This window comes from Panthera pardus, unplaced genomic scaffold (genome assembly GCF_024362965.1).
Source record: "Panthera pardus isolate Hobbes unplaced genomic scaffold, ASM2436296v1 HiC_scaffold_17, whole genome shotgun sequence".
Lineage (NCBI taxonomy): Eukaryota > Metazoa > Chordata > Mammalia > Carnivora > Felidae > Panthera > Panthera pardus.
The window spans coordinates 1,055,326-1,080,868 of record NW_026526732.1 but is presented as its reverse complement, the minus strand read 5'-3'; the positions used below and the strand labels follow the sequence as shown (position 1 = coordinate 1,080,868).

Here is a 25,543-nt window from a genome sequence, read left to right as displayed (position 1 = left end):
TTGGCTGTGGGGCTGCCCCACACGGGGTTTCCTTCTCCACGACGACCCCAAACCTACACCCTAACCTCGGTGGGGGGGGGGGGGGGCAGAGCTGGGACCTGCAGACAAACGGGCTCACGTTGAGGGGAGCAACACGTCACCCCCTCCCTGTTGGGGTATGTCTCCCTTCCCCCCAGCAGGAACCCTGCTAATTCTTCTTAAAAAAGGGAAAGAGATTCGTTTATAGAAAACCTTTTTACAATTTATTTCCTGTTATTAATCTTTAAAGTATAAAAATGAGGCTGCAGCTAGATAAAAGCAGGGTTTCAGTGGTGAGATTCTGACCATGTGAACAAATAAATAAATATTTACAGTCTTTGGCAAAACAAATGAAGTTTCATCAATCTGGAAGAGAAGTTTGTTCAAAAAAAAAAAACATAAATAATTTACCGAAAAAATATGGTACATTCTAAATATTCACATCATCATCGCACAGCACTGCGTTGTTCGTCCGAGCGACAGCAACACGGACACCTGTGCACTCTCCGCGGCCGTTACATTTAGTCCAGTTCCCAAACCCCCGCTGTCTGGGAACACAGCTCCAAAAACTAAGTGGAAAGTGCAACAAAACAAAAAGTCAACCTCAAAGGAAGCGACAAACACAACTTTATCAAATGAAATGTGCAAGTTAGGACAAGAGTTATGGATCCTCTGTATTCCACACTATGGGATCGAGATAGAAACATAGAAACGAGATCGCTATGAACAGAAAGGGGAGAAACATTTGCCCGCATCAGACAGGTAAGACAAACTTCTCTTATTAAGCCCCTTATGTGGAGGGAGATTAATATTTCCTGCAGAAAGAACATGCAATTTAAAGCGAAAACAAAAAAACAAAAACAAAAAAAACAAAAAACAAAAAAAATCGTGTATATCATTGTATGACTGATTAACAGGTGTGTCTGGCAAGGCTTGATGCTGATTTTTCTTCAGCATTTAAGGTTTCAAATCCTACGTACAGCAGAGAACAGGGGCACATACTGGATTAGTGCGTTGGCAACAGTATAAATTAAGGTTCCTTTATCAAGTCTTCGTCATCATTTATTTATTCCCCTTCATTTGAAACACGCTTTGTCGTGACAACAGCATATCGTAAAGCTTGTATCTCGGCAGGAAGGTATTTCCTTGTAACTACATCTTTGTATCATATGTGTGCTCTACGTGTATCCCTAGAAATCATGCTATACCTGTGTTACTTGACACATTTAAAATAAGTTATGGTGAATGAAGCTGCATCCTAAAGTCATTTAATAAATATTAACATTTCTAACTGGAACCTTAATGAAAAGTGTTGCCAAACTAGGTAAGCAACTTTTGCAGAGTTGCAAAGCCCAGAGGAGGAATTAGATGCTAAAGTGCTCTTGCTGACGCGTGGTCTGGAGCCGGGCCCCGGAAAAGACTCACGCAGAGACCCTGGCGCTCAGAGAGCAGAACCAAGGGACACGCGGAGTTCCCTCCAGCCCGCCGCGGTGGGAGCGCCCACTTCTCTCCGCTAACTTCACCAACGGAGGGCAAGTACGGGACTTCGGACTCCACCGCTGTGGGGGGGGGGGGGGGACAGTGGGGGAAGGGGCTTCCGTTTGTCCTCGTGACCACCACTCAAGTTCCAGTTAGAGAGCCGGCCCCCCACGTCGGACGAGATCTCCCGACCTCTGCTACCAGCACGACTCCAGACTCCGTGAACCCGACAGGACTGGCTGCTGTGGGACAGCTCGGACCCAAGAGTGGAAATGGCTTTAAGCACTGAAAGTCGTGCAGCGATATTTTTTTCTGCTTAATTTATGATAATGGCTTGCGCACAATATTCCCTTCAACTCCATATACACATAAATACAGTAAGTAATTACATTTTATATGTAAACGTCATTCTTTTTAAACAAACAAGAAGCGATGTAATGCCGAGCTCAATTGTCACTGCACGGCATCTCCTGCATCATCAAGCTGTCTTCTGGGCCGGACGTTCACCTGTGGGGCCCACGACCAGTCCCCTCTGAAGGCGCTCGGGCGTGGGGTTGATGTCGGTGAAGGACCCCCAGCGTCAGGGTCAAGGACGGGAGCTGCCGCTAAAGAGAGCGAAGCCGGAAGCACCAGCACAGACTAGGGGTCTAGGCAACAGCGTCTACAGTACGTTTCTGGAAATGCAGCCGGTCTTGTTTAGACATCTACAAAATAAACAATACACAGAACGAGGGTGGCTGCACCATGGGTTTTGCTTCGTTTTGTTTTGTTTTACCTGCAACCGAAATATCATTTTAATTTTAAAAAGCCTCCACAGTGTGGACGGGTGTGCGAAGGGTGGCGTGTGTGGGAACGCGTCGGGTCTTTGCCCCACGGAGGGCTGAGGAGACTTCGCCAGAAGCAATGTGCTCGCGTTCCCTTTCTCCCCTTGTGGGTAATTTTCAGTGTGTGAATTTTGAGAAGCATCTCAGAGCCTTACTGACCTCATCTGTAGGAGGGAATGTTTTCATGTCCTCGTGAAGGTATGGGGTCAGACACTACGGTGAGCCAAGTATCTTTCTAGACAGATAACTACAGAGAACCCCCTCCCTCCCTCCCTCCCTCCCCCTTCCCTCCCCCTTCCCTCCCTCCTTCCTCTCTCCCTCTTCCTCCTTCCCTCCCTCCTTCCTCTCCCTCTTCCCTCCTTCCCTCCCTCCCTCCCTCTTCCCTCCCTCCTTCCTCCTTCCCTCTTTCCTCCCTCCCCCCTCCCTCCCTCTTCTCTCCTTCCACCTTCCCTCCTCCCTCCTTCCCCCCTCCCTCCCTCCCTTCCTGTTTTCAGCAAAGGTAGCAATCTAAAATCTAAAATGCCATGGGGGGCCCAGAAGCTGTAAGGAATGCACAGTCACAGGACGGAACGCAAGGTGAATGGGCAGAGCCTGGGAATAACTGGAAAGTGTTTGCTCCACCAGAGACATTCACATTCAATTTAAAACAAACAGATAACGAAACGGGACACGACGCAAGCCAGCAAACAAAGCAGCTGCCATCAGCGTATTGCCGTGACGTGCCTTTCAAGGCAGGAAAGTTACATGCGTGTCTGTCTCTCCCCCACTCTGTGCCACAAGCCGCCCACAGAGCCGTGTTCTCACCCACCTCGGCATTCGTATTTGAGGTCTGAGAAATAGACCATTTCCTGCGAGAACACAAACAGACCCAGCCGCCCGCCGGCATACGTTTGGTCATAGATGGGTCCCGAGTCCGCCATGACCTGTTTTCCTTCATGCACTAAGACTCTGAACACAGGGGTGCGGGGGAAAGAAACAAGGTGTGAATGGCAGAGGGCGGGAGGTCCGTCCTCACGGGGCGCCGCCCCAACACCCACCCCTCCCCACGACAGGTGCTTCAGCCTCAGCCAGAGTGCTCTCCAGTCCCCACCACCTCAGCCTCCCTCCCCGTGGCCTTCGGGTGACATTGAAGCCACGTGCGCTGGGCCCACCCTCTAGGCCGGAGCCTAGGTGGTAGGGAGGGGGCCCCGACCTAATGCCCGGAGCAGGACCCCACAGGCTGACGGCTCCTGACAGGAGGGCAGCACGTGGGCGAGTCAGCCTCACGCTCAGACAGTGAGTCTGTGCTTCCCCCGTCCTGGCCTCTCACTAGTGCTGGGGACACTGGGTGGAGGTGGAAGTCGCTGGCACTGGGCCACCCTCACCTTATGTAGCCCGTCTTCGGTCTGTGGGTCAGATGCCACCTGTAAGCAGTGTAGTCTTTCCAGCCAACGTTTTTGGGGTCGTGCCATAACGTGCGCACCTGAGAAAACATCAGTCTTGAGTACGGGTGCCGTCCCACAGCACGGACGGGAGCGCCTGTGGCTCACGCGGCCATGAGCCTCGGGAGCGGACCCAAGTCCGCCGACAGGGGCCAGCAGGTCAGTGCCACCGGCACAGGCGTCAGAGCCAGAGCCACGGATGCGATTCCGGATCCCCTGCTTCCTCAACGTGGGACCTTGGGCAAAACAGTTGGCCTTTGAAAACCCAGTTGTCCTCACCTCTAGAAGACAGTAGAATCACACGTAACTTACAAGAGGATCATCGACCGGGTTTACGGAAACACCAAGACCAGGCATGGCGTCTTTAATCGGGTAGGCGCTCAATACGGGACTGTTAAAATTACCGTCACTTGGGTTACAATTAAGGAAAACACAAAGGCTGGGCATCTTCGGGGCGAGACCGGCTCTCTTGAGCGTGCTCCCGGCGCCTCACCTGGCCTTGCGTGTTCCCGGTATGCCAGAGCGCGTTCCTCAGGTGCTCGCCGGTGCCCGTGGTGGAGTTCACCACCTTGAGGGACACGCCCGAGTAGCCGTAAGCCCGCGTGGGCTGCTCTTCCCAGTAGGTCTGGGTGACCTGCTTCCACATGACCACGTAGAAGCGGCTGCTGGACTGGTAGCCGAAGACAAAGCCGGCGTAGTCATCGTCCCGGTCGGTGTTGACGTAGAACGTGCCGCTGAAGTCCACGGACCCGAACTCGTCAAAACCTGGATGCCAAAGGGGACTTTCGGTGGCGAGGTGCAGGCGGGCCCAGCCCCGGAGGACGTGCCCGGGTCGGCCCCGGGACCGGCGGGCGTGGGCCAGAGGAGGCTGGGCTGGGCCCTTGTCTCACACCCACCTCCGCTTCGTGGCTCTGGGGTTCATGAATGTCTGGGATCTAACATCTTCAGACCCCACTTCCTGAGTCTGGCAGACCGTTACTGTATGACATAGTATCTTGTAAACCAAATCCACACATAAGATGGCTTACTGAGCACGACCTCACGGATGCCTGCCTCCCCATTCCCTCCGTCGAGACCATCTGGCAGGCGTGGAAGGACGGGCACCCCAGAGACCACCCTGACCCCACCACACGGCTCTACAGAGCCTCCCGCATGCCCCGTGGGCACCCTGCCCCCAGGCACCACAAAGGGCGGTGCGAATCCCGAAGGCTCACCGACAGCGATGCCGGGGTCCGAGTTGGCCGTCTGCACCAGCTCCTTGCCCTGATGGCGAATGACCCAGTTGGGGTCGATCTGAGTGGTGCCCTTCGGGTCCAGGTGGACCATCTGGAAGTTCCTGAAGTCGGTCTCGCTGATGGCACTGTTCTCGGGACACACGTCATCGATGTCTGGGATGCTGTCGTTGTCAAAGTCGTCTTTGCAAGCGTCCCCACGCCCGTCCCCTGGCGGCGGATAGCCGAGAAAGAGAACACACGGTGGGTGGGTGGCCGTCAGCCTTTCCTCGGTGTTCTGTGGGGCCCTCATGCTCATCCTCCCTACTGCGTGGGGCTGGGGGGCTCCCGGGAGCCTGGCGCGGTGCTCAGAGTGTGGACAGCAGGCTACTGCTCACCCCCGCGGGGGTCCCCCGAGACTCGGCCTCAGGCTGGGGGTGGGGGGCTGCGCCTCCAGCTTATTCTCTGACAGGTTCCAGAACGTCTCCTGACAACTTTCATCATCACCCTTGCCTGAAATCTATTCGGATTTAAAGAGGAGCTCTTACTCTACCAATGACTCTCCTTGGGGAGGTACGGACTTTTCTCTGGAACCTTCTTCTCAACCTGTCCAGTGAGGTGGTGGGTGGGGTGCGGGCCTGGCAGGCCCCCAGATCACTGGTGGGGGGAGGCGCGGGGGGCCTTGGCCTGTGACCCCCACAGCTGTCCCGTCCAGGGGACGGACGTTAATGTTCTCAGCTATAGCTCGTTTCACCAGGAGAACAGGCACGGAGCCCGGCTGATTCCCGCCGCGTCCTGCGGGGTCTGCTGGGCTGAGCGCACCTGAGGCCCACGCTCGCGCAGGAGGAGCCGGAAAGCACACCGCGCGCTCAGGGCCGGCCTCTCCCCACCCCGGCCCGCCCCCGGGCTCCCGCGGGTCAGCTTGAGCCGAGCGCTGGCTCCAGGCAGGGTTCCCGCCCCCTGCTGGAGTCGGCCGCGTGGCTCTGCGCCCTCAGATCCCGGGTCCCCCACTCGCCTGTGAGTCACGTTGGCTCGGACGCCCACACCCCGTCTCAGGTCCCAAAGGCTGGGCGGCCCACACGCGCGGGGGCCCCCGAAGCCACCTTCTCACGGCTCCCCCGGGACCCCCGAACACGGCATGCACCTCGCCGCCTACTCCACACCCTCCCCGTGGCCCCACTTCCTCAAGACCCTGCCCCCGACGCTGCCCACTGGTGGCGGGCCGCGCGGGGAACCCCGTTCCTTTTCCTGACATTTCACACCCCCTTCTCCTTTGCTTTGTCCTTGAAAGAATAAATCCCCAACCCTCTCTGAGCCCAGATCCCACCTCATCCCGCTCGTGACAGGCACGTCTCTGCAGAGACCGCTCATAGCTTCTGCGTGGAGCCTATGGGCTGGCGGGCACCCGCGAAGCTGTGGCACAAGGGCGGGGCACGGATCGCCCGAGGGGGTGGGGCATGGATCGTCCGAGGAGGCGGGACACATACTGTCCGAGGAGGCGGGGCACCGATCGCCCGAGGGGGTGGGGCACAGATCATCCGAGGGGGCGGGACACATACTGTCTGAGGAGGCGGGGCGCCTGCCATCTGATGGGGCGGGGCACGGATCACCCGAGGGGGCGGGGCACAGATGGTCCAAGGGGGTGGGGCATGGATCGCCCGAGGGGGCGGGACACATACTGTCAGAGGAGGCGGGGCACCGATCGCCCGAGGGGGGTGGGGCACAGATCGTCCGAGGGGGCGGGACACATACTGTCCGAGGAGGCGGGGCACCTGCCATCTGATGGGGCGGGGCACGGATCATCCGAGGGGGCGGGGCACAGATGTCCAAGGGGGAGGGGCATGGATCGCCCGAGGGGACGGGGCACATATCGTCCGAGGGGGCGGGGCACAGATCGCCCGAGGGGGTGGGGCACGGATCGCCCAAGGGGGTGGGGCACAGATCGCCCGAGGGGGTGGGGCACAGATTGTCCGAGGGGGCGGGACACATACTGTCTGAGGAGGCGGGGCGCCTGCCATCTGATGGGGCGGGGCACGGATCACCCGAGGGGGCGGGGCACAGATCCTCCAAGGGGGTGGGGCACAGATTGTCCGAGGGGGCGGGACACATACTGTCCGAGGAGGCGGGGCACCTGCCATCTGATGGGGCGGGGCACGGATCATCCGAGGGGGCGGGGCACAGATCGTCCAAGGGGGAGGGGCATGGATCGCCCGAGGGGACGGGGCACGTATCGTCCGAGGGGGTGGGGCACGGTACCTCAGAGGGTACCTACCGTCTGAGGGGGCGGGGCACGGATCATCCGAGGGGGCGGAGCACCTACCATCGGAGTCCTCCTGGCCAGGGTTGGAGACAAGCCGGCAATTGTCCCTGTCGTCTGGAACCCCGTCGTTGTCATCGTCTGAGTCACAGGCATCGCCCTGGCCGTCGTGGTCGTGGTCGGCCTGGTTGGCGTTGGGGATGTAGGGGCAGTTGTCTTGGTTGTTCTGGTGGCCATCGTCGTCGATGTCATCATTGTTGTCACACTGGTCTCCCACGAGGTCGTTGTCCACGTCAGTCTGGGGGACAGGGCAGGGAACGGGCTGAGCACCTGCCGGGTGGACGGGCACCAGGCTGGTCGTGGCCGCAGACCTTGGGGCCGGGCCGCCCCCTGCTGCAGGCGAGCGGCGGAGTCTGCGACTTGGTCAGCACCCTGTGTGACCCAGCTACATGGACTCGCTACCCGGAAAGAAGAGGCCGGAGAAGCAAGCGCCTTTGTGATGTCATCTGCAACAGTGTATCCCACAGACGACAGCAACACCTTACGTTCTGTGTCTTCCAGAGGCAAGTCTGGAAGAGAAGCCAGTCCCCACGTTTGTGTCAGGGAAACAGGCAGATAGCAGAGGGCAGGTGCCCAGTCCCCTCAGACAGGGAGGGCCCACGAACGCAGCCGTGGCCACCGAGATTGAAGCCTGCTCAATAAAAGTTTTCAATTAAAATTATTGAAAAGCCCACGCTGTCCCCGCGTGGCAGCACTAATGGAAAGCCACAAAGACACGTATATCCATGAACGATTAGGTGCCCTGACCCCCTTTCTGCTCACACACACCCCCATCGGTCACCTAATCAATTACCTGATCAGGGTTGTGCACCAGGGGACAGTTGTCGCAGTGATCGCCCACGCCATCCCCGTCTGTGTCTCTCTGGTCGGTGTTGTAGACGTAGGGACAATTGTCCCGCTCGTTGAAGACGTCTGCAGATGTTCGGGGAAAATGAGTGTGCTAGCTTAGAAAGAGCACAGAGCTTTTCCCGGCACATTAAGTAACTTACAGCCGAACTTCGGTTTCGTAAAAAAGGAGCTAAGAATACGGGAAAGTGTAAATATTATCAGATCGTGAAAGACCGTATGTCAGGTTTCCCATTGAAGCCCAAGATGCCTTAGTTTAAAACAGAGCCACTCTCGGAGGCTTCCGGGTGATTCTGCATGGCAAGGAGCTGTCACCCGTGTTCACACGTGTCACCTCTGAGCTCCCCGTGTCGAGTCTTTCCCCCGGATCCATTCCACAAACAGGCCGCGAGCCCGTAGGAACTGAGCATGGACATGCTACGCGGAGGAGCGTGCCCACGGCAGAGGCTGGCAGGTGCAATACCTTACTTCAAGAGCCCTGGAAGTGGATAGTGGATCCCAGGACACTGGGGCCGTGAGAAACCTGAATTTACAGCGGCAGCAGCAACCCCGTCCGATGGCGCAGCCAACCCTCACGATCGCTGCATCGAGAGGAGCGCGCGAGACGGGCCGAGGCGCCTCTCGCCCGGGCCAGGTGGGCCCCGAGGGAGCAGGGCGGGGGGCAGCGGGAACAGACCCCCAAGAAGGGCTGGGGCGCGCTCCAGCCGCTGCCGAGACACAGAGAGGCGTGAGTCGGCTCAGCCTGCAGACGCCTGGTGGGCGGCGGGCGACCGCTGCCGCTGGCGGATGGGCTCCTTTCCGGGGCACCGGCCTCTCCGGCTGAATGTGGCCTGATGGTGTCCGAGGCTCCTGACAGCCGGGGACGCTCGGGGTGCTTTGCCATGGCCGTGCCGTGAATAGCTGGAAGTAAGGGTGTGGGCAGAAAAAACCCGGGACAGGGCGGCAGACGCGCCTGCCTGCGGTGTGGTTTGGTGAGGACACAGGACGGAACACTTGGGCCTCTGACGGTGACGCGGTCACAAGTGCCAACAGGGGACACAAGCGTGAAGGACACGGGGCACAAGACTAGGGGCCTGGGTCACGGAAGGAAGATGCCACATCCGTGGTTTCACGAAGGGAGTTCCTGAGGCTGGCGACCCCGCCGGCGACCCCGGGAAGGACGGGCCTGGCGAGGCTGGGCTCCCGCGAGAACAGCTTAAGGCACCGTTTACCCTGGCACCGGTCTGCAGGTGCGGCTGAGCCTGTGTGGCACCCGCGGGACGGAGCGCCAGGCGGCAGACACGCGTCCGCGGCAGGGGCAGAACTGACCGTCTCCGTCAATGTCCACGGAGCACGCGTCGCCCTCAGCCGTTGTTGTCCGTGTCGATCTGCGCCGGGTTGTGCACATACGGGCAGTTGTCACAGCGGTCCCCGACTTCATCTTTGTCATAGTCGAACTGGCGGGGGTTGAAGAGAAGCTGGCAGTTGTCCTACGGAAAGGCAAGGGAAGAGGTTGGGACACCGCGAGGACGTCGCCGGGCTGCACATCACTCACTCCGGGAGGATCAGACGACCCACACGGAGCCAGTCGGCCTCGGCCCCGCGCTTTCCTGCCGTCAAACCACTTTCTGATTATCTATGCGTCTGCCGCTGAAATGGAGAGATTTCATGGCAGAGACGACATAACCGTATACGTCACGCTGAGAACAGGTCTGCCAGCGTCACGTGAGCAAGTGAGTGAGGGGTTAGTGGGTCAGGAGAGGCGGGTGTGGTGAGGCTGTGCGGAGACAGGCAGCCTAGTCGGTCCCTTCTGTGAATGTGAAGTCACCCGGTGGACAGTTTCCCCGCAGGTTTCAGTAAAGGCAAGCACATCGCTCATGGTGGGGACAGCGGCGCCCCAGCTGGCACCCACAGGAGGGCAGGCGGTCCCCTGCACGCAGACGCCCACGGCCAGTCGCGCTGGCCGGTCACCGCACGCTGCACACGGCCTGCGCCCTGTCAGGGCTGGGTTGCGTGTGCGGGATCGCAGATCCCGCCGAGTGCGGGGCCCCCGGGACAAAGCTCTCCTCCCCGCCACCCCCCACCTTCTCATCGTCCACGCCGTCATTGTCGTCATCATCGTCACAGGCGTCACCGGTGCCATCCTTGTCAAAGTCTTCTTGCCCGGAATTCGGCAGCAGGGGGCAGTTGTCCTGCAATCAGAGGGCACACACGAGTCATAACAACACTCGGGGGGGCGGAGGGTAAACCCTCGGGCACGCAGCTGACGGTGCCAGGGTCACGCGCTGTCCTCAGTGGGGGCGAGGCCAGGGACGCGCGTGTTTCTCCTCAAGGCTGCCCTGGAGACGCCGCACCGCCGCCCGTGCTTCCAGACCGGGGAAGCTCGTGCCCTGTGCCCAGGACCCCGGCGGCCACGGGAGAGCAGAAACCCAAGGAGAGGGAGGGGCTGCCGCTCTGGAAGCCCGGAGGAGGGCCGAACCCCCGGAGACCTCTCACGTCCCGACGTCAGAGTCCCATTCTGCACATTCGTGCCCTCCGCCCTCCTCAGCCAACAGGTGCCAGGAGTCAAGCACAGACCTCTGTTCAGAATCCAGGGCATAGAGTCCAAATCCTCTCCCCCGTGACCGGCGTGATTAGAAAAATCACTTGGCTTCAACGAGCCGAGTTGTAATTCAAACCTGCGTGGCGGTGGTGAAGCGTGTATTTCAGTCGTGTTCACCCTTGGGTCTCAGAAGTTCCAGGGTGGCCTCCAGACAGATCCACAGGGACCTAGGTCCCATCGAGGCACGGCTCCTGGGGCCCGTCCGCAGCCAGCGAAGGGTTGGTGGCCCGGCTCCCCCAGTCCCACGAACGTGGGCGAAACCTGAGTTTCTCCGGCAAGTTCCCTCACTGAGAGCAGAAGCCCAGGTGGGGCGGGGGTGCAGCTGGGAACCACCTCGCACCCCCAGCTCTTCAGACCGACAGATTGTCTGCAAGTGGCCACAGTGGCCCTGGATGGGACTTCCTGGAGCCAGTGGGAGGTGGGGTGGGGGGGGCGGCGGGGGGAGCAGAGGGTGGAGGGGAGGCAGGAGGTGGAGGTAGGGGGGAGGCAGGAGGCCAGCGCTCACCTTGATGCAGTGGTAGGTGGCATTGGTGGAGCACACCAGGTTCTTGTTGGGCCAGCCGTCCAGGTCCGAGTCCTCCCCGCAGATGAGCCCGTCTCCCGCGTAGCCCGTCTGGCACTCACACTTGTACATGGGGTCGCTGAAGTGTCCCAGGTAGATGCACTCCGCGTGCTTGTGGCAGGCGTGAGTCTTGTCTTTGCACGGGTTCTCAGGCTCACACACCTGCGGGAAGGCGGCCTCGTGGTTAGGACGCACCGAGACCCCACCCCTCACGTGCGGGTCTGAGGCCGACGCTCCGGGACAAGGGCAGGGGTGCAGGGCCCCGCCCGCCGGGTGCCGCAGGGACCCGGAGCCTCGGAGCTGTGCTCTCTGCTCTCCAGAAGCGACCGTGAGGTCCAAGCCCGCAGGTGACCGTGCGGGGTCGCCAGCATACAGTGGTCGCGCCGGTCCTCTCGGGCTCCCTGCGGGAAAGTTCAGGTCTGCCCCCGCCAGGCCGATCGGTCAGGGTGGTGGACAGGCTCTGACAGCCCTCCGCCTGCTTCCCAGGAGTCAGCACCCCTTGCCTCCTCGCCCAGGGAGGCCGCCTGGTATTCTCTGACTGCCCCCCAGTGCTCTGGGGTCTTCCCGACTGATTTACAGCCTTTTCCCAGAACACAAGCGGTCGGTTGCTCACCTGCTTCTCCGTCCTGGCCACCTCCAGGCCGACGCCAAAGGGCTGGGTCCCTTTGTAGCGAGGGGGGCACGGCAGGCAGTGGAAGCCGGGATTGGTGTTGACGCAGCGCTGGGCTCTGCCCACGGTGAAGCAGACGTCGGTGACCACGGCACACTGCGGGATGAGCGGGGGTGAGCACCGACCCCGGCTCCGCGGGCACCCCTTCCCCGGGCCGGGCACCCACCTCGTCCAGGTCCTCACAGTGTGTGCCGTTGCCCAGGAAGCCCACGGGGCAGGCGCCGCAGGACCAGGAGCCGTCTGGAAAGCTGCTGCACTCGGCACCGGGGAAGCACGGGTTGGACAAGCAGCCGTCTGCGAAGGACGACACAGAGCGGGGTCGGCTCGGGCGGGCGCACCCGGGAGGCCGCCGGGACGCAATCATCTGCGCCCGGGGAGGCGTCTGTCCAGCACCCGGGTTCAGTAAGGGGAAACTGAGTCACTTGGTATATGCTGGCAACGTGCTTGCCCTCCCAGAATTTATCTTTAAATAGTAAAAGATAGGGACGCTTGGGTGGCTCGGTTGGTTAAGCGTCCGACTTCAGCTCAGGTTACGATCTCACGGTGCGTGGGTTCGAGCCCCACGTCGGGCTCTGTGCTGACAGCTCGGGGCCTGGAGCCTGCTTCGGATTCTGTGTCTCCCTCTCTCTCTGCCCCTCCCTGATGCACACTCTGTCTCCCTCTCTCTCAAAAATAAATAAACATAAAAAAAATAGTAAAGATAGAGGCTACAGGCGCATAGGCGCATGGGGGGCTGATGGGTGATTGTCGTCACGCAGGATGTTCCACAAAACCGTGGAGGAGCACGGCTGTTAAAAGCAGTTGTCCTCATGAGCATAGAACTAATCTCTCCCTTCTATATTTCCTACTTTTCTACTTTTTATGTCTTCTATTTTTACGTTTTTAACCAGAATAAAAACACGGTGGCTTCTTCCGAGGGGCTGAAGCGTGCAGACCACAGGGACACAGGCGCTTTCGTGTCCCGCCCGCACACCCACCTACAGGACAGCTCCTCTTATTGCACATCTGACGCTCTTGGACGTCCCCCACGCAGTCCTTGCCCCCGTGCTGGGGCTCGGGGCTGTTACAGACGCGCGTCCGCTCCCGGATCCCTCCAGCACAGGTGACCGTGCAGGCTGACCACGGGGACCAGGGGCTCCACCGGCCGTCGACTGAGGGCAGAGAGCACAGAGGGTCAGCGCGGAGCCTGACCTACACGGGGGCTCCCGGTGGGAGGGAAAGAGCCGGGATGGAGCGGGGTCTCCAGACGTGGGAGGGAAACTGGAAAGAGCATCCTTTCCTGAACCTGAGCTCGGGGGTGATGCGGACGACAGGTTTCAGCTGGCTTTGTTTTCCCTCCCAGGGGGAGAAGTCCCACAGACCGGGGTCTAGAGGCGGAAAGCTGCCCACACAGGCACACCTGCCAGGTGAGGGGTGCTCGCATCTGAAACGTCCCATGAAGCTCAAGTTCATCTTATTGGACAACTTGGCACTGAGAGGATCACCCTGCACTCCCCTTTTCCCTGGCTGTCTCTGCACTTCATGAACGGGGCTTCCGGAACAGGGTCCTGGCACCCCGGGGCCCGGGGCCAGCTGGCTGCAGGCTGCAGGGGGCCGTCTCCCGAGACCCCCTGTTCCATGCTGTCTACCCATCCCCCGGTAAAGGCACGTGTCACACTGCCCAGGGGTCAGGCTGACTTGTCCCTTAGTTAGCAGTAATTTAACTGAGCTGGTTCACCATCAGGATGTACCCTCAGGCCAGCTCCGGCAAAGAGCCAGCCAGGGGACAGCACGTCTCTTCTGCCCAGTCCTGCAGTGGGCCCACCCCCCGCCTCCACCCCACTTACTTGGACACGGGGTGCCCTGGCAGCCTTTGGTCTCCCGGCCACTCCCCTTGCAATTCTTGCCCCCCATCTGGGGGACGGGCGAGTTGCAGAGCCGGATGCGAGTGATGTTGCCCACGCCGCAGGTCACAGAGCAGGAAGACCACGGCGACCAGTGGCTCCAGCCCCCGTCCTGCCGGACTAGCACACAGAGGAACACGGAGACATCAGGGTGAGCCAGGGGCTGGCCGTCCCAGGCATCTGCTCACGCCCAAGCCGGAGAGCCCGTCCCTGCGATCTGGCCCCGCCCTGCGGACGAGGAGTGGCCTCTGACACTCACTTCGGTGGTCACACTTGCCCAGGCTGCACGCCCGCGTCTGGATGGACGGCCCCAGGCAGGTGTTGCTGGTGACATCACACGACCGCCCTCTCTGCTGGGTGCCCGACCCGCAGGTGGCGGAGCACTGGGTCCACTCCGCCCACGGGGACCAGCCCTCCTCGCCGTCCAGCGCTGGTGGGAAGCACAAGGGCCTGTCGGGCCTCTGCCCACCCTGCCACGGACGGACCGCCCGTGAAGTGGCCCACGAGGCAGAGTCCGTGCGCTCGGGAGAGCAGGTGTGCCCCCTCCCACGAGCAGGGTCCCCGGCGGGGCAGACGCCCACACCTGGGTCGGGACTCAGAGCTGCTCTCCCCAGCAAGACGGAGGGCACGTGGGGATGCCCACGGAGAGTGACAGAAGCCAAGAGGCCTACTGTCCCCGCTCTGCACTGCTCCCTCCCTGCCAGGTGACACGACAGGACCCTGAACTCTGAGGTCGTGGGTGTGGACGGCCTCGGGGTGAAGTGGCCCTGATCCCTCCCCTCCATCCCGCTAAGCCCCTCCACCGCCTGCGGGTCACCGGGAAGACAGCAAACAAGCAGGAGGCGGACGAAGCAGATGGAACCCCCGCTCCTCGCACACTAACAGTGGAAGCAGGAAGGACAGCACTCTCCCTCCACGAAGGACGGGTTGGCACAGGTCGCCGGCGGGCAGGTGATTTGGTGGCAAACGGTTTTAAATTTCTGCAAGCAGAGAAAGGTGTCTGTGTGACCCTTTTGTCTCCAAAAGCAGGCGTCAGGGCAAGGGCGGGACTCAAGGGCCCGGAGGGCGGCTGTGCCCGTCCCGACACCGGAGGCCCTGGAAACAGAGGAGGGCCTTCTGCACACCGCAGGCGGGGGGGCCAACCTGGCGTGCGCTGCCCGACCCCCGAGGCCGCCATCGTGAGAACGGGGTGCGTTCGCCAAGGGGAAGAGGCTAAGCTACCCACTGACCTCTGTGTGGGCAGTGACCTGCACCCCCAGGCCCCCAGGAGCGGCCTGAAGCTGCACACGCCCGGCCCCCTCCCACCTCCCGGGAGACACCAGCCGGACCGGTCACCTCCTGGAGCTTGTCTCTCGTGTGCGACGCGGTGAGGTGGGCTGGAGCCCTACTTACAGTCAGTGCCCCGTGCCCGCCCTCGTATCAGCTGTCTCGGCGCACCTGCGCGCATTTGCGGCCCGCAGGGGAGACCGGGGAGCCCGCCTCCCTGCCCCGCGCAGAGGTGTCCCCGGCCCTCACCTTGCAGGTGCATTTGGTGCAGCTGTCCACCACCCAGGTTTCATTTTCCGCGAAGAAGCGGCCGTCCTGCCAGCAGGCGGACATGTTCCTGGTCTTGGGCGGGCCGCCGATGAGCTCCCAGAGGACCTGGTTGTCGTTGGACTGGAAGATCGAGGGAAACGTTTACGTGTGGGCGGAAGCAACGTCCTCATCGCGCTCACAGACGGAAGAGGAGGCTCCTCCCTCAGGGAAGGGTGCCCCCGGCCCGTGTAGCACTGACTGCCGTGCGGCCGGCTCTGCGGGAGGAGAGCTGGGGCCACGTGAGGCCTCGCCACGCGGGGTCACGTCCCAGCGATCCCAGCGGGCTGCCGACCGCCTGTCACCTCCAGGGGTGCTCCACTCACGTGGCCGCGTCCCACGGCATCTGCCCGCCCTCCTCTGAATCCCTACCTCTTCCTCCTGCACACAGTGGGTGCTCAGCGGGAGGCAGTGGGTGCGGGCGGGGGTACTGTTTGAACTCTTGCCCCCATTCCTGCCCCAGGGGCACACACCTGCTGGAAAGTTCCAGAAGAGGCACAGCCTCCTCCGGGTGCTTCCCCACCCACGCGTCCTGGCCGTGCCCATTCTCCCGACCGCCCACGGAGTGGGGGTGATCGGGTCCCACCCCATCCCCAGCCCCTTGACGTGGAGCAGAGGGTGGGGACGGCTGCCCGCCGAGCGGCTGTGCGACGCCACCAGGGCGTGAGGCGACCCCAGACCTGCAGACCTTCCCGGCCACTCTTCCCCGCTGCCCCTGTCACTTCTGTTAGGCACCATGTGTTCCCGTCCCCTGGGCCCAGCTGAGGGCCTGTCTCGGGTCACGCAGCTACGAGAACATGGCTCCCATCAGTGCCCTTTTCTAAACCTGAAGGGACCCAAGACGGTGTTTTCCTTCTGACGTCCCCTTACGTCCCGGACCTGCGGCCAGTCCTCCCACACCCATCCTGTTCAGGCTCGGGGACACGAGCGTCCCCCGGGTAAGAGCCATCCTGGAGGACGTGGAGCCACAGGTATCTGTCGTTCAGGGTCCTCTGCCCGCCCACCTGCCCTCCACTGCCCTGCGCTTGGGCCAAGCGCCTTGTCAGTGCGTCAGAGGGGGCTTGCGGGTGAGGTCGCGCCTGTATGGCAGGAAGCAGCCGCCAGGCACCCACCACTTTCCGCAGGTTCTCGTGAAGCTGGTTCACGATGACGTGCAGCCCCGACAGCTCAGTGATCATGGTGCCCAGTTCCTCGCAGGAGCGTTCGCACACCTCCGGCCTCCTGTGCGCGCCTGGGCCCGCGTACTCCGTGGCCACCTGAGGGCTCAGGTGCAGTGTCTCCGTGTTCTCGCTGATGGCGTTGGCTTCGGCTGCGGGAAGCAGTGGGTGCAGTGAGCACGGGGGAGAGCGGCCGCGCAGACGTGGGCTTGGGACGGAACGAAAGAGCGAAACACTGGGGCTGGGGCTCTGCACCCACATGTGGCTCAGGCAGAGGAGAGGTGACCACCTCCTTTGCTGACAGCCGTCGCTGTGCCCCGGAGCCTGCTCCCCAGCACGTGTCCCCGCAGCTCCTCGCTCACCCTGTTCTCTATCCAAACACCCTTTGTTTTGGCCCCTTGCTCCGCATCAAGATGGATGCAGCCGGCGGTCTTCACGCCAAGAAGTGTCCACCAAACCTCACCTGCCTCTCCCTCATTCCCGTGTCCTCTGGAGGGAAGGGCAGACGCCCTCAGAAGCACGACCTTGGGGACTCCCCCTCGGTGCCCCTGAAACCGCACAAACCCCCTGGGGCTCTCGCATGGGACGTACATGGCCAGGACACAAACAGCAAACTACTTGGGCCGGTCCGGAGACAGGCGTCATCCCCCGAGGGAGCCGGGCCGGCCCAGCCATGCCCCCAGCCCTCCAGTCACTGTCACAGGAGTGAAATGCCCTGTTTCTCTCAGCATCTCACTACTGAGTTACACCTTCTGGAAGCTACAGATCTGCCAGGACTACTGCTGGGGACTTACTACTTGGTCATGAATCCTTGCCGCAATCACTCTGACCTCGGGAGTTCCCCTGGCTTACTGCACGGAAAAGGGCACAGACCACATGGACATAAATGCATCAGTCACTGACCATAGGTATCAGATGGGAAACGGTCCCACACCCACAGATGTGCCCCGGGGCCTGATTTCAGACAGACCTGAGCAGGACAAGACAACACACAGTCAGGGCGTCTACTCCCCCTGATGAAAGGCCTGGCAGGGTCGCCCGGGGGCAGAGCTGGGACCGGGACCGGGGCGCCCTTCCCCCCCTCAAGGGTGAAATGTCCCCCCCTGCCCACAGAGCAGACCACCAGGCATGACGCTCAGCTTTTACGTAAACACAAGCACAGTCTGTCCGTCAGAGTCCCGAGAGCCGCTCTCTGCCTCCGTGTTGTTGAGCCTTCCCGGAGGGGTTAGTGTCATACGTCTGTTCACTATCTTAGCCCCTCCTGAAACTTTTGCTTTTTAATGACCACTTCCTCCCCCGAGAAAGTCAGCGGCTAAAATCACAGGGGCCAACAGTTTGCACGTTAGCCAAGCTGCAGACACGGGGTGAGGTCTGAGCCGCAGCGGCTGCGGCAAACGAGGGGCCGGTCACAGGAGCCGTTACAAATGTCCCTTCACGCCACAGTCCCGCCAAAACGCGCTGTTCTAATCCTCACCTGCCCTGAATTTCCACTGAGTGAGTGTGGAAGATCTGCAGAGGGACAGAGGACAGGGCACAGGGACAGGGGACAGGACAGAAGGACAGGGGATAACCTCAGACAAAGATGAGGCCTCCGTGGGGGACCGTCAGCCGCCAGCCAGATGCAGGCCGAGGAACAGAGCGGGCATCCCCACGCCTAAGATGGGGGAGTGACAGCTCCCAGCTCCAGGGGGGTGCGGGTCCCAGAGCCGCACCTGTGCGTTACGGACATCACATCCTATGTATTCCTGACACACTGATCATGAGAAAACGATTTATCTTTGTCATAATTTACAGTTGACATGAGGAAGGGGCCTCGGTGCAAATAAATCACAATGTGAACCATATTGGGAGACTCTCGGCCCAGGTGGGCAAATAGGTGGTCACACACGGCAGCGGTGGGACCCCCGGAGCCTCTGTTTCTTTATGGTAAAATGAACGAGCCTGTCTCTAAGGTGTTTTGAAGATTCAGTGACACACTGAGTTTAAAGAGCCCAGCAGAGTGAACTTCATAAATTAAATGCTCAAGAAAATGTAGGCAATTATGGCTGGAGGTAAATTCAAACTGCGATTAGCATCCGATGCAGGATTATCTGTCAATGGTTCAGGCAGCGAAAATGTTTCCAGAATAGGGCTGTGTCAACAGCCGTGAAGAGTGAAGAAAACCTCCATCAACGTAGCCGACAGATACCCATGCTGTTACCCAGAGAGATGATCGTCACCCATTAACAGACAGGAAAATTTTCGTGTAATCATGTTAAAATGCAGAGATTGGTCTTTTGGTTTATGAAATTGATTATTTTGTATTATTAAAATTTGTTCGAAATTACTGTTTCAAGCAGTTTATCATTTTCAGATGTCAACATGTCCGAGTTGACCAGCTAACTCCTTCAGAGACAATAACGGCACTTTATTACAATATTTTTTCTTAAATCCCCACTAGCCCCCCAATACACATGCACACACACACACACACACGGGCACGCAAATGCATGTACAGGCGCACTCACCCACGCGCGGATACACGCACTCACACACGTGCGCATACACGCTCCCGTCGCAGCAGAAATCCATCCGAGACGAGAAATGAGATGTGAAATACACTGTTCAAAACACACCTACCTCCCTGACTTTGCTGACAACCTTTCTTGCTTAGAACATCTTCCACTGAGTTTTCGAACACTAAGTAGATGTTCTGCAGCAAACCCTGGAATGCACGTGAGGAGACAAATAGAGCAACAGATACACATCAAACGATGCCAAGCTAAACGACGTTTTAAAAACACAAGATGTCATCTTATTCCTGTGCTGCTACACGCAGCAGGCTGGAACTCTCTTTATCGTGGGTCAGTCTGGTGTCTGGCTGACGGGCTCGGAAGGGCACGCGGTCCCGGACGTGGACACTCGGTCTCAAAGGCGAGCGTCTGTGCTCCCACGGCAGGGCCACGGGGGCTTCCTGACGGCCACCAGAAGTCAGTTCAACAACCGGGTAAGGACGCCAGCCTCGGGCTCAACTGAATTTAAACGCACGATCGTTTCCCCAGAAGACACACGATAACGTGCCAACACTGCGCTGTAGGTTCTAAACCCGTGTGGTTTTAGAAAGATCTTCCAAAAACTATTTTAACATGAACATATTTTAAGATGAACATGGAATTTTTCCCTCATAAACCAACAGCCCTCTCCTGAAAAAGCATGGCTCTTACTCTGCTCTCCTCGCCTCTCAGTGCTAAACGGGGAGTCTGGAGATTACCAGAACATTCCAAGGGGGCCGATTCCTTGGTCATCAAATCCGTCTTCGGCCGGAAAAATGACGGCCGTTTGCCCAGGTAAAAAGCACACCGGGACCACGTGCCCTGCTTATTTGTGGTTTAGAAAGGGGTGTGTTATCTGTGCGTGTATGTGTGTGTGTGTGCGTGTGTTGTCCACGTGAGTGTGAGTGTGCACACATGTGCATGAGTACGGTGTTCGTGCACACATGTGTGTGATTGGGTGTGTCAGTGCGTGCACCTCTGCGTGTGCTCTGTGTGTGCGTGTGCACGTGTGTGGTGTTGTCTGTGTGGGTGTGTGTGCACATGTACAGTGTGTGCACATGGGTGCCATTGGGTGGGTGGGTGTGTGCACATGCGTGTGATTGGGTGTGGGCGTGTGTGTATCCATGTGGGTGCGTTTGTGTGCACGCGCGTGTGTGTGTGCACGTCTGTGTGCCTGCACGTGGCGGGAGCCCACGTATGTCTGCGTGGTGCGTGTCTCCCGGGCCTGACCTCTTCCAACACGGCATCACGTTAAGAGATGCCCTCGCCGCTCAGCCCCCAGCAGAGCCCGTCCCCGTGCCTCGTGCCGCGGCCGCGACCCTGCTGTACGTACCCGGAAGTGATTGTCTCGAGCAGAGCCTTTGGCCACATACATCCTGCTCTTTTCTGTCCGCAGCTGCTCGTAGAAAGGCTCGTCCAGCGTGAAACTGTCGATCAGGTCGCAGCCCACGTACAAGCTGTAGGTCTCCCCTGTCACCTGCACGGTGATGTTCTTCCACTGGGAGTCAGCCAGGCCCACGTCCTCCAGGGAGATAACGTGCTGAGCGCCGTCTATCCAGTAGGTGAGGTCCAGCGTGTCGGCCGGGCCGTTGGACACGATCTCGAACTGCCTCTGGGAGGCGCCGGGGCCCTCCAGAGCCAGGAGCGTGCCCCGGGACTTGGGGTCCTGCTTCAGGCTGGCCGTGAGAAAGAAGCCCTCTTTCTGCCTCACGATCTTGGCGATCTTGCCGAGGTAATCTGCGCTCACGGGTGGGATGTAGTCAAAGCGGACAAAACGATACGCTGGCACGTTGGGGTCAGGCCCCCGGAACTGCTTGGCCCCGATGGTCTTCCGGTTTATGTTGCTGATGCTGAAAAGGTTGAAGGCGGTGTCCTCGTCCTGGTCACCAGCTGCCCGTGGGGACAGAGCAGGGAGGTTACCGCGGGCACGAACCCGGAGGGGCCTTTTTACACACGGGGCAGCAGACCCTGATCCCAGGGGGTGTCCCCTTTCCGCTGGGTGCTGATGGCAGCTCTTATGCGGCACCGTTACCCTCTCTCTCCCCGGGCCGCTACCCACAGTGGGGCCCCGGAGGCAGCTGCTGCTCGTGCTGCTCGTCCGTGCCCGTTCGGGAGCGAGCCGGCGCCAGAAGGCTGTGTCCCGATCAGCCCGCACTCCGCAGCCAGGCCTCCTGGGGGGAGGCAGCGCTGCCCTGATTTGGGCCCTGGGGCACCTTCCGGAGCCCGTCCCGCACCGGGCTCTCTGCTGCTCTCCCACCCAGATCTGAGGCTTAGGCGCAGCCCTGCTTCTACCATTTGATTGCCCAGAAAAAATTCCTGCAGAAGAAATGCGTCTTTGTCCTTGCTATCCACGCTCTCTCCGTCGCTCTCTTATGGAGACCACCTGACTCCCACAAGTTACGCCGGTGTCTCCATTTGCGGAAGTTTATCCGCAACCCCGCCGAGCACCCCGGGGAAGGCTCTGAGACAGCGGGAGTCTCAGGCCTGCGAGTAAAGGGCTTTAAGTCACCATCTGGATGACCGGACCTTCCCAAAATGTAACAGGGTAGACGATTCAACGCGATTCACTGAGCAGGAAGTTTAAACGAAGCATGGCTTTTCATCCCCTGTGCGGCGAGTCAAAGCACGAGCTTCAGAGCTGCCTACAGAGGTGTCAGCCGGCCACCACCTTGGCAGAGCCGCTGGGCAATCCGCCAAAATGCTTAAAGAGTTAACAGCTCTGACTCAGCAATGTTCCTTTTGGAACCTGTCCTGAGGATATAATCTCAAATACCGGGAGAGACGTAGTCACAGCTGGGTTCCCTGTGGCGTCACTTACACTGGCGACGCTGGAGTAATGCTGTACCTGGAGACTGGTCTAAACAACAGCACGATCTACCTTTGGATGGAATATTATCCAGTCATTAAAGGCCATGTTGTGTGAAAATAAGCACACGGAAAAACACTGATGTTGCATTTTCAAGTAGGAAAAAAAGTAGGAAGAAAAGAAGTTATAGAACACCAGGCCCTTCCAGTGTTAGAAACTCAGCGTGTAAAAATATAAAAGCTGACTGTGCATGGCCAGTGTTGTGTCACCAGACGAAAGAGTGTGTTTCTCTAATACCTAGATTTTCCAAAAAGAGAGAATTTCCTACTGGGGCACCTGAGTGGCTCAGTCATTTGAGTGCCTGACTCTTGATTTGGGCTCGGGTTGTAACCTCGTGGTTCGTGAGATCGAGCCCTGCGTCAGGCTCCATTCTGTCAGTGCAGAGCCTGCCTGGGATTCTCTCTCCCTCTCTCTCTGCTCCTCCCCCCCCCACTCATGCACATGCACTCTCTAAATTAATTAATTAATTAACAAACTTAAGCAAAGATTTAAAAATAAGAAATAATTTCCTCTTACGTGGACTCAGAAGTAAGTAAATATTTATTTAAAAGGAAGTTCTGAATGTTCTACCCTGGTAGGAACCTCAGCCACAGCCTTACCTGCGGGGGCGCGAGCGGCCCCGACAAGCAGAGCCACTGTCCACACTCACCTCGCGCGCCGGACGCAGCCCAGAGGGCGAGCAGGACCAGATCCCAGAGCATCCTGCTTCGGCGGAGGAACCCTGCGGACAAGTCAGGCCCTGGTTACGCAGGCGCACAACACGCACGGCAGTGATTTCCAGTGTCGACCGCGGTCTTCACCCACACGAACGTTTACGCGGTTTGTGCCTCGAAACCAGCAGTAAGTGCATTTGTGGGAAGTAAAATCCGGGTAAGAAACGGGCCTTTCAAGTGGGGCTCTTCCGACTCGAGCTCCAATCATTGGACGAGCATTTGTTGACAAACCAGGGCGCTGATCACATTCCCAATATTCATATTATCTGATCTCACGACGACCCGAGAGGCAAATACTATTGTTATCATCCCCATTTTGCGGATGGGTAAGTGAAGGACCGGAAAAGTTAAGCGCTGGCCCAGAGCAAGGCCGCTGGTGAGCGTGGCCAGGCCTGAAACCCAGGGAGTGTGAATTTAGAAAAATTCCGGCACCATCGAGACAATAATCTACGAAGGCACCGTTGAGCAGATGGCCAAGAAGAAAAAAGTCAGGCCTAACTTAGAATAAACTTTAACTGTACGCAGGAGAGATAAACTGAACTCGGTGTGTCCCAACCACAGGAAAACATAGCATTCTACTTAGCAATCGCTTTTACTCGGCTGTTCTATTTTCCTGCGGGCCTGTTTTTCCATTCTTGAGGATTTTCAGTTGGCATGGTTCAGGCCAGCAGACGCTGGGCCGGGAGTCAGGAGACCTGGACGGAGGCCCGCTCCGCCGTTAACCCCTGCCCCGCCTCGGGGCTCCCGTGCCGGCATCTCGCAGGGGCGCGCGGGGCACGGAGCTCCCTCCCAGCGGTGGGCGGCATCCGGCTCTGAATCAAAGCCAAACCGAGACCCCGGCCCGGCTCTCAGACGACGGCAAAGCTCGTTAGCGCCTCGGGGTCGCGGAAATCCTAAGGAGTGCCCCCCCCCCCGCCCCCCAGAAGCATCTGGTAAACTGGAAACAGTCATCCTCCTGGGCTGGAGGAATGTTCCCCAGGAGAAGAGGCCACTCTGCAGGCCCCTGGGATCCCTCCGGAGTCCGGCTCCCGCCGCTCACAACCTCCTCACAAACAAGTCGGGGCGTCGTTGTTCTCACGTGGCCCCGGCGAGCGGCCGGCCCCAGCGGGCAAGCCCTCGCGGCCCAACCTCCCTGCCTCAGTTTCCTCACCTGCAGAATGAGGAATAGTTGTGTAAATCCCGTGCCAGACAAGGTCACCGTGAGAAATGAGTTTGGCGAGTTAACACTGTAGAGGCTCACGCGGCACGGTGGGCGCGGAGGCATCTGCTGAACGTGCCGCGTGGCTGTCCCCCTGGCCCGCTTTTCCCGCGGCTCTCCGGGGGGCAGCCGTGCCGCTAATAGGTTCCTCAACGGACTGAGCCACACACGTCAACACTCGGGTGCTCAGAGCCACACCTGGTGCTCAGTGAGCACCGCGTTCGTGCTTTAGGAGGAAACGGGGCCAGCGCCTCCGGAACGCCTCCCCTGTGTCCCCTCGACCAGATGCGTGCCGTCTGTCCCCGCAGAGGGGACAGCTGGCTCTGGCAAACCGGGCTCCGTCCAAAATGTGCTTTTTCAAGTCCTGGGGGCCCAGCTTCCCAAGTGTCAGCTACACAGCGTAAACGGAACTCCGTTCCAACAAAATCAAGCCCTCTGCCCCCTGGCAGCGGAGCGTCTCTGGGTATGCACGCTCTGCCATCGGTCACATGAGTGAGAGGGACCCACGGTGTCCGGTGGGAGCGCGACGGCGGCAAGGGCTCAGCGGGACCAGGAATCCCTGGGCCAGCCGTTCCGTGCCCACGGCTGGTCCGCAGCAGCACCCGGGCCGTGTCACGTCCTAGGACACGCAGTCAGGCACCCGGACACACACTCACAGTGTGTCCGTGGCCCCATCTTCTCCAAAGACTTTCTGCAGCGGAATGTGATTAGAACTCACACAGATGTGTTCACACCCGTTTGTACGAGCCATCCGAGCAACGGTCACCACCGGGAGGTGTGCGGTCCCTCCCTCGAGAGGGGCCCGGTCGCACGGGAGCCTCCTGCCCCCCGTGGCTCAGCAGCGCCTTCTGGCGCCGCCCGGGCCTCTCCTGGTGCTGATCGTCCCCCGCTCGTAGCCACAGCCGGGCAGGGGTCCCCGGGCTCCTCACACACCCACAGCGTATGCTGCTCCTCCCTGATACTCAAGCACACTCTCACTGTCACAGACGCTGAGAATTGGAGTGTCTGTAACCTCTCTCGTGACCGTTTTCACTTTTTCAGGAGGGCTTTTCTCTGACGCCCTCCTCAGGGTCCCCCATCAATGACCAAGACACAAGCGTGCGCCCCGGCTCACGGGCAGGTACGCCCGCAGAAGGCACCAGGACCGTGGGACCAGACCACCTCCGAGGGAGCTCGCGGCGCGGCCGCTGCGGCCGCGAGGCTTCCAAGTGCGAAGACGCGTTAACGGTCAAGCTTCACCTTACAGCATAGATCGGTTTGCACTTTTCCTTCTCCCTCCTCAGAAACCAAAACAGCCTTTTCTGAAAATTAAAGTACAACGCAGTGGCTCTCTAATAACTTTTACAAGGTAAATCTTTTATACAGTTCTTACCTGGGACGCCGAACGGCTGTGGCGAGGGCTGACTGGGTGCCGGGGACGGAGCCCGGAGGACCAGGTCCACGGCGTGCGGAGCGGGGGTCAGCAGCCTCCTCTTTATATGCTCCTGTCTCCTGGGTGGTGCTGTCAGTCAGACCCGGGAGGAAGCGCGCTCAATCCATCCTTCGAAGCAGTGACATAATCCCCCTCCGATCTCGCATTCGCTCCGAGCACCTGGCACACGGGTGCTGGGCTGCCCGCTCCCGCCGGCCCCTCCAGCTGGGGGACGGCAGAGGCGGAGCCACGGGAGAGGGGAAGGCAGGCAGGCGCTGGCTTT

The 25,543-nt window shown here is 59.7% G+C and overlaps 1 protein-coding gene across 1 annotated transcript; it reads right to left on the bottom strand.

Moving 5' to 3' along the window:
- Positions 1 to 219: 219 nt before the first annotated feature.
- On the bottom strand, positions 220 to 23,938 carry THBS2 (thrombospondin 2). Its single transcript, XM_019412820.2, is given in 23 exon segments — positions 220 to 2,201; positions 3,130 to 3,269; positions 3,686 to 3,783; positions 4,236 to 4,507; positions 4,957 to 5,184; positions 7,274 to 7,508; positions 8,064 to 8,182; positions 9,425 to 9,461; positions 9,463 to 9,585; positions 10,180 to 10,287; positions 11,203 to 11,421; positions 11,873 to 12,025; positions 12,096 to 12,223; positions 12,907 to 13,080; positions 13,756 to 13,932; positions 14,072 to 14,242; positions 14,696 to 14,792; positions 15,328 to 15,468; positions 16,497 to 16,693; positions 19,161 to 19,245; positions 20,406 to 20,962; positions 22,588 to 22,659; positions 23,802 to 23,938. Coding segments are annotated over 22 exon segments (3,519 nt in total). The 5' UTR covers positions 22,640 to 22,659; positions 23,802 to 23,938; the 3' UTR covers positions 220 to 2,193.
- Between the last annotated feature and the right edge of the window lie 1,605 nt (positions 23,939 to 25,543).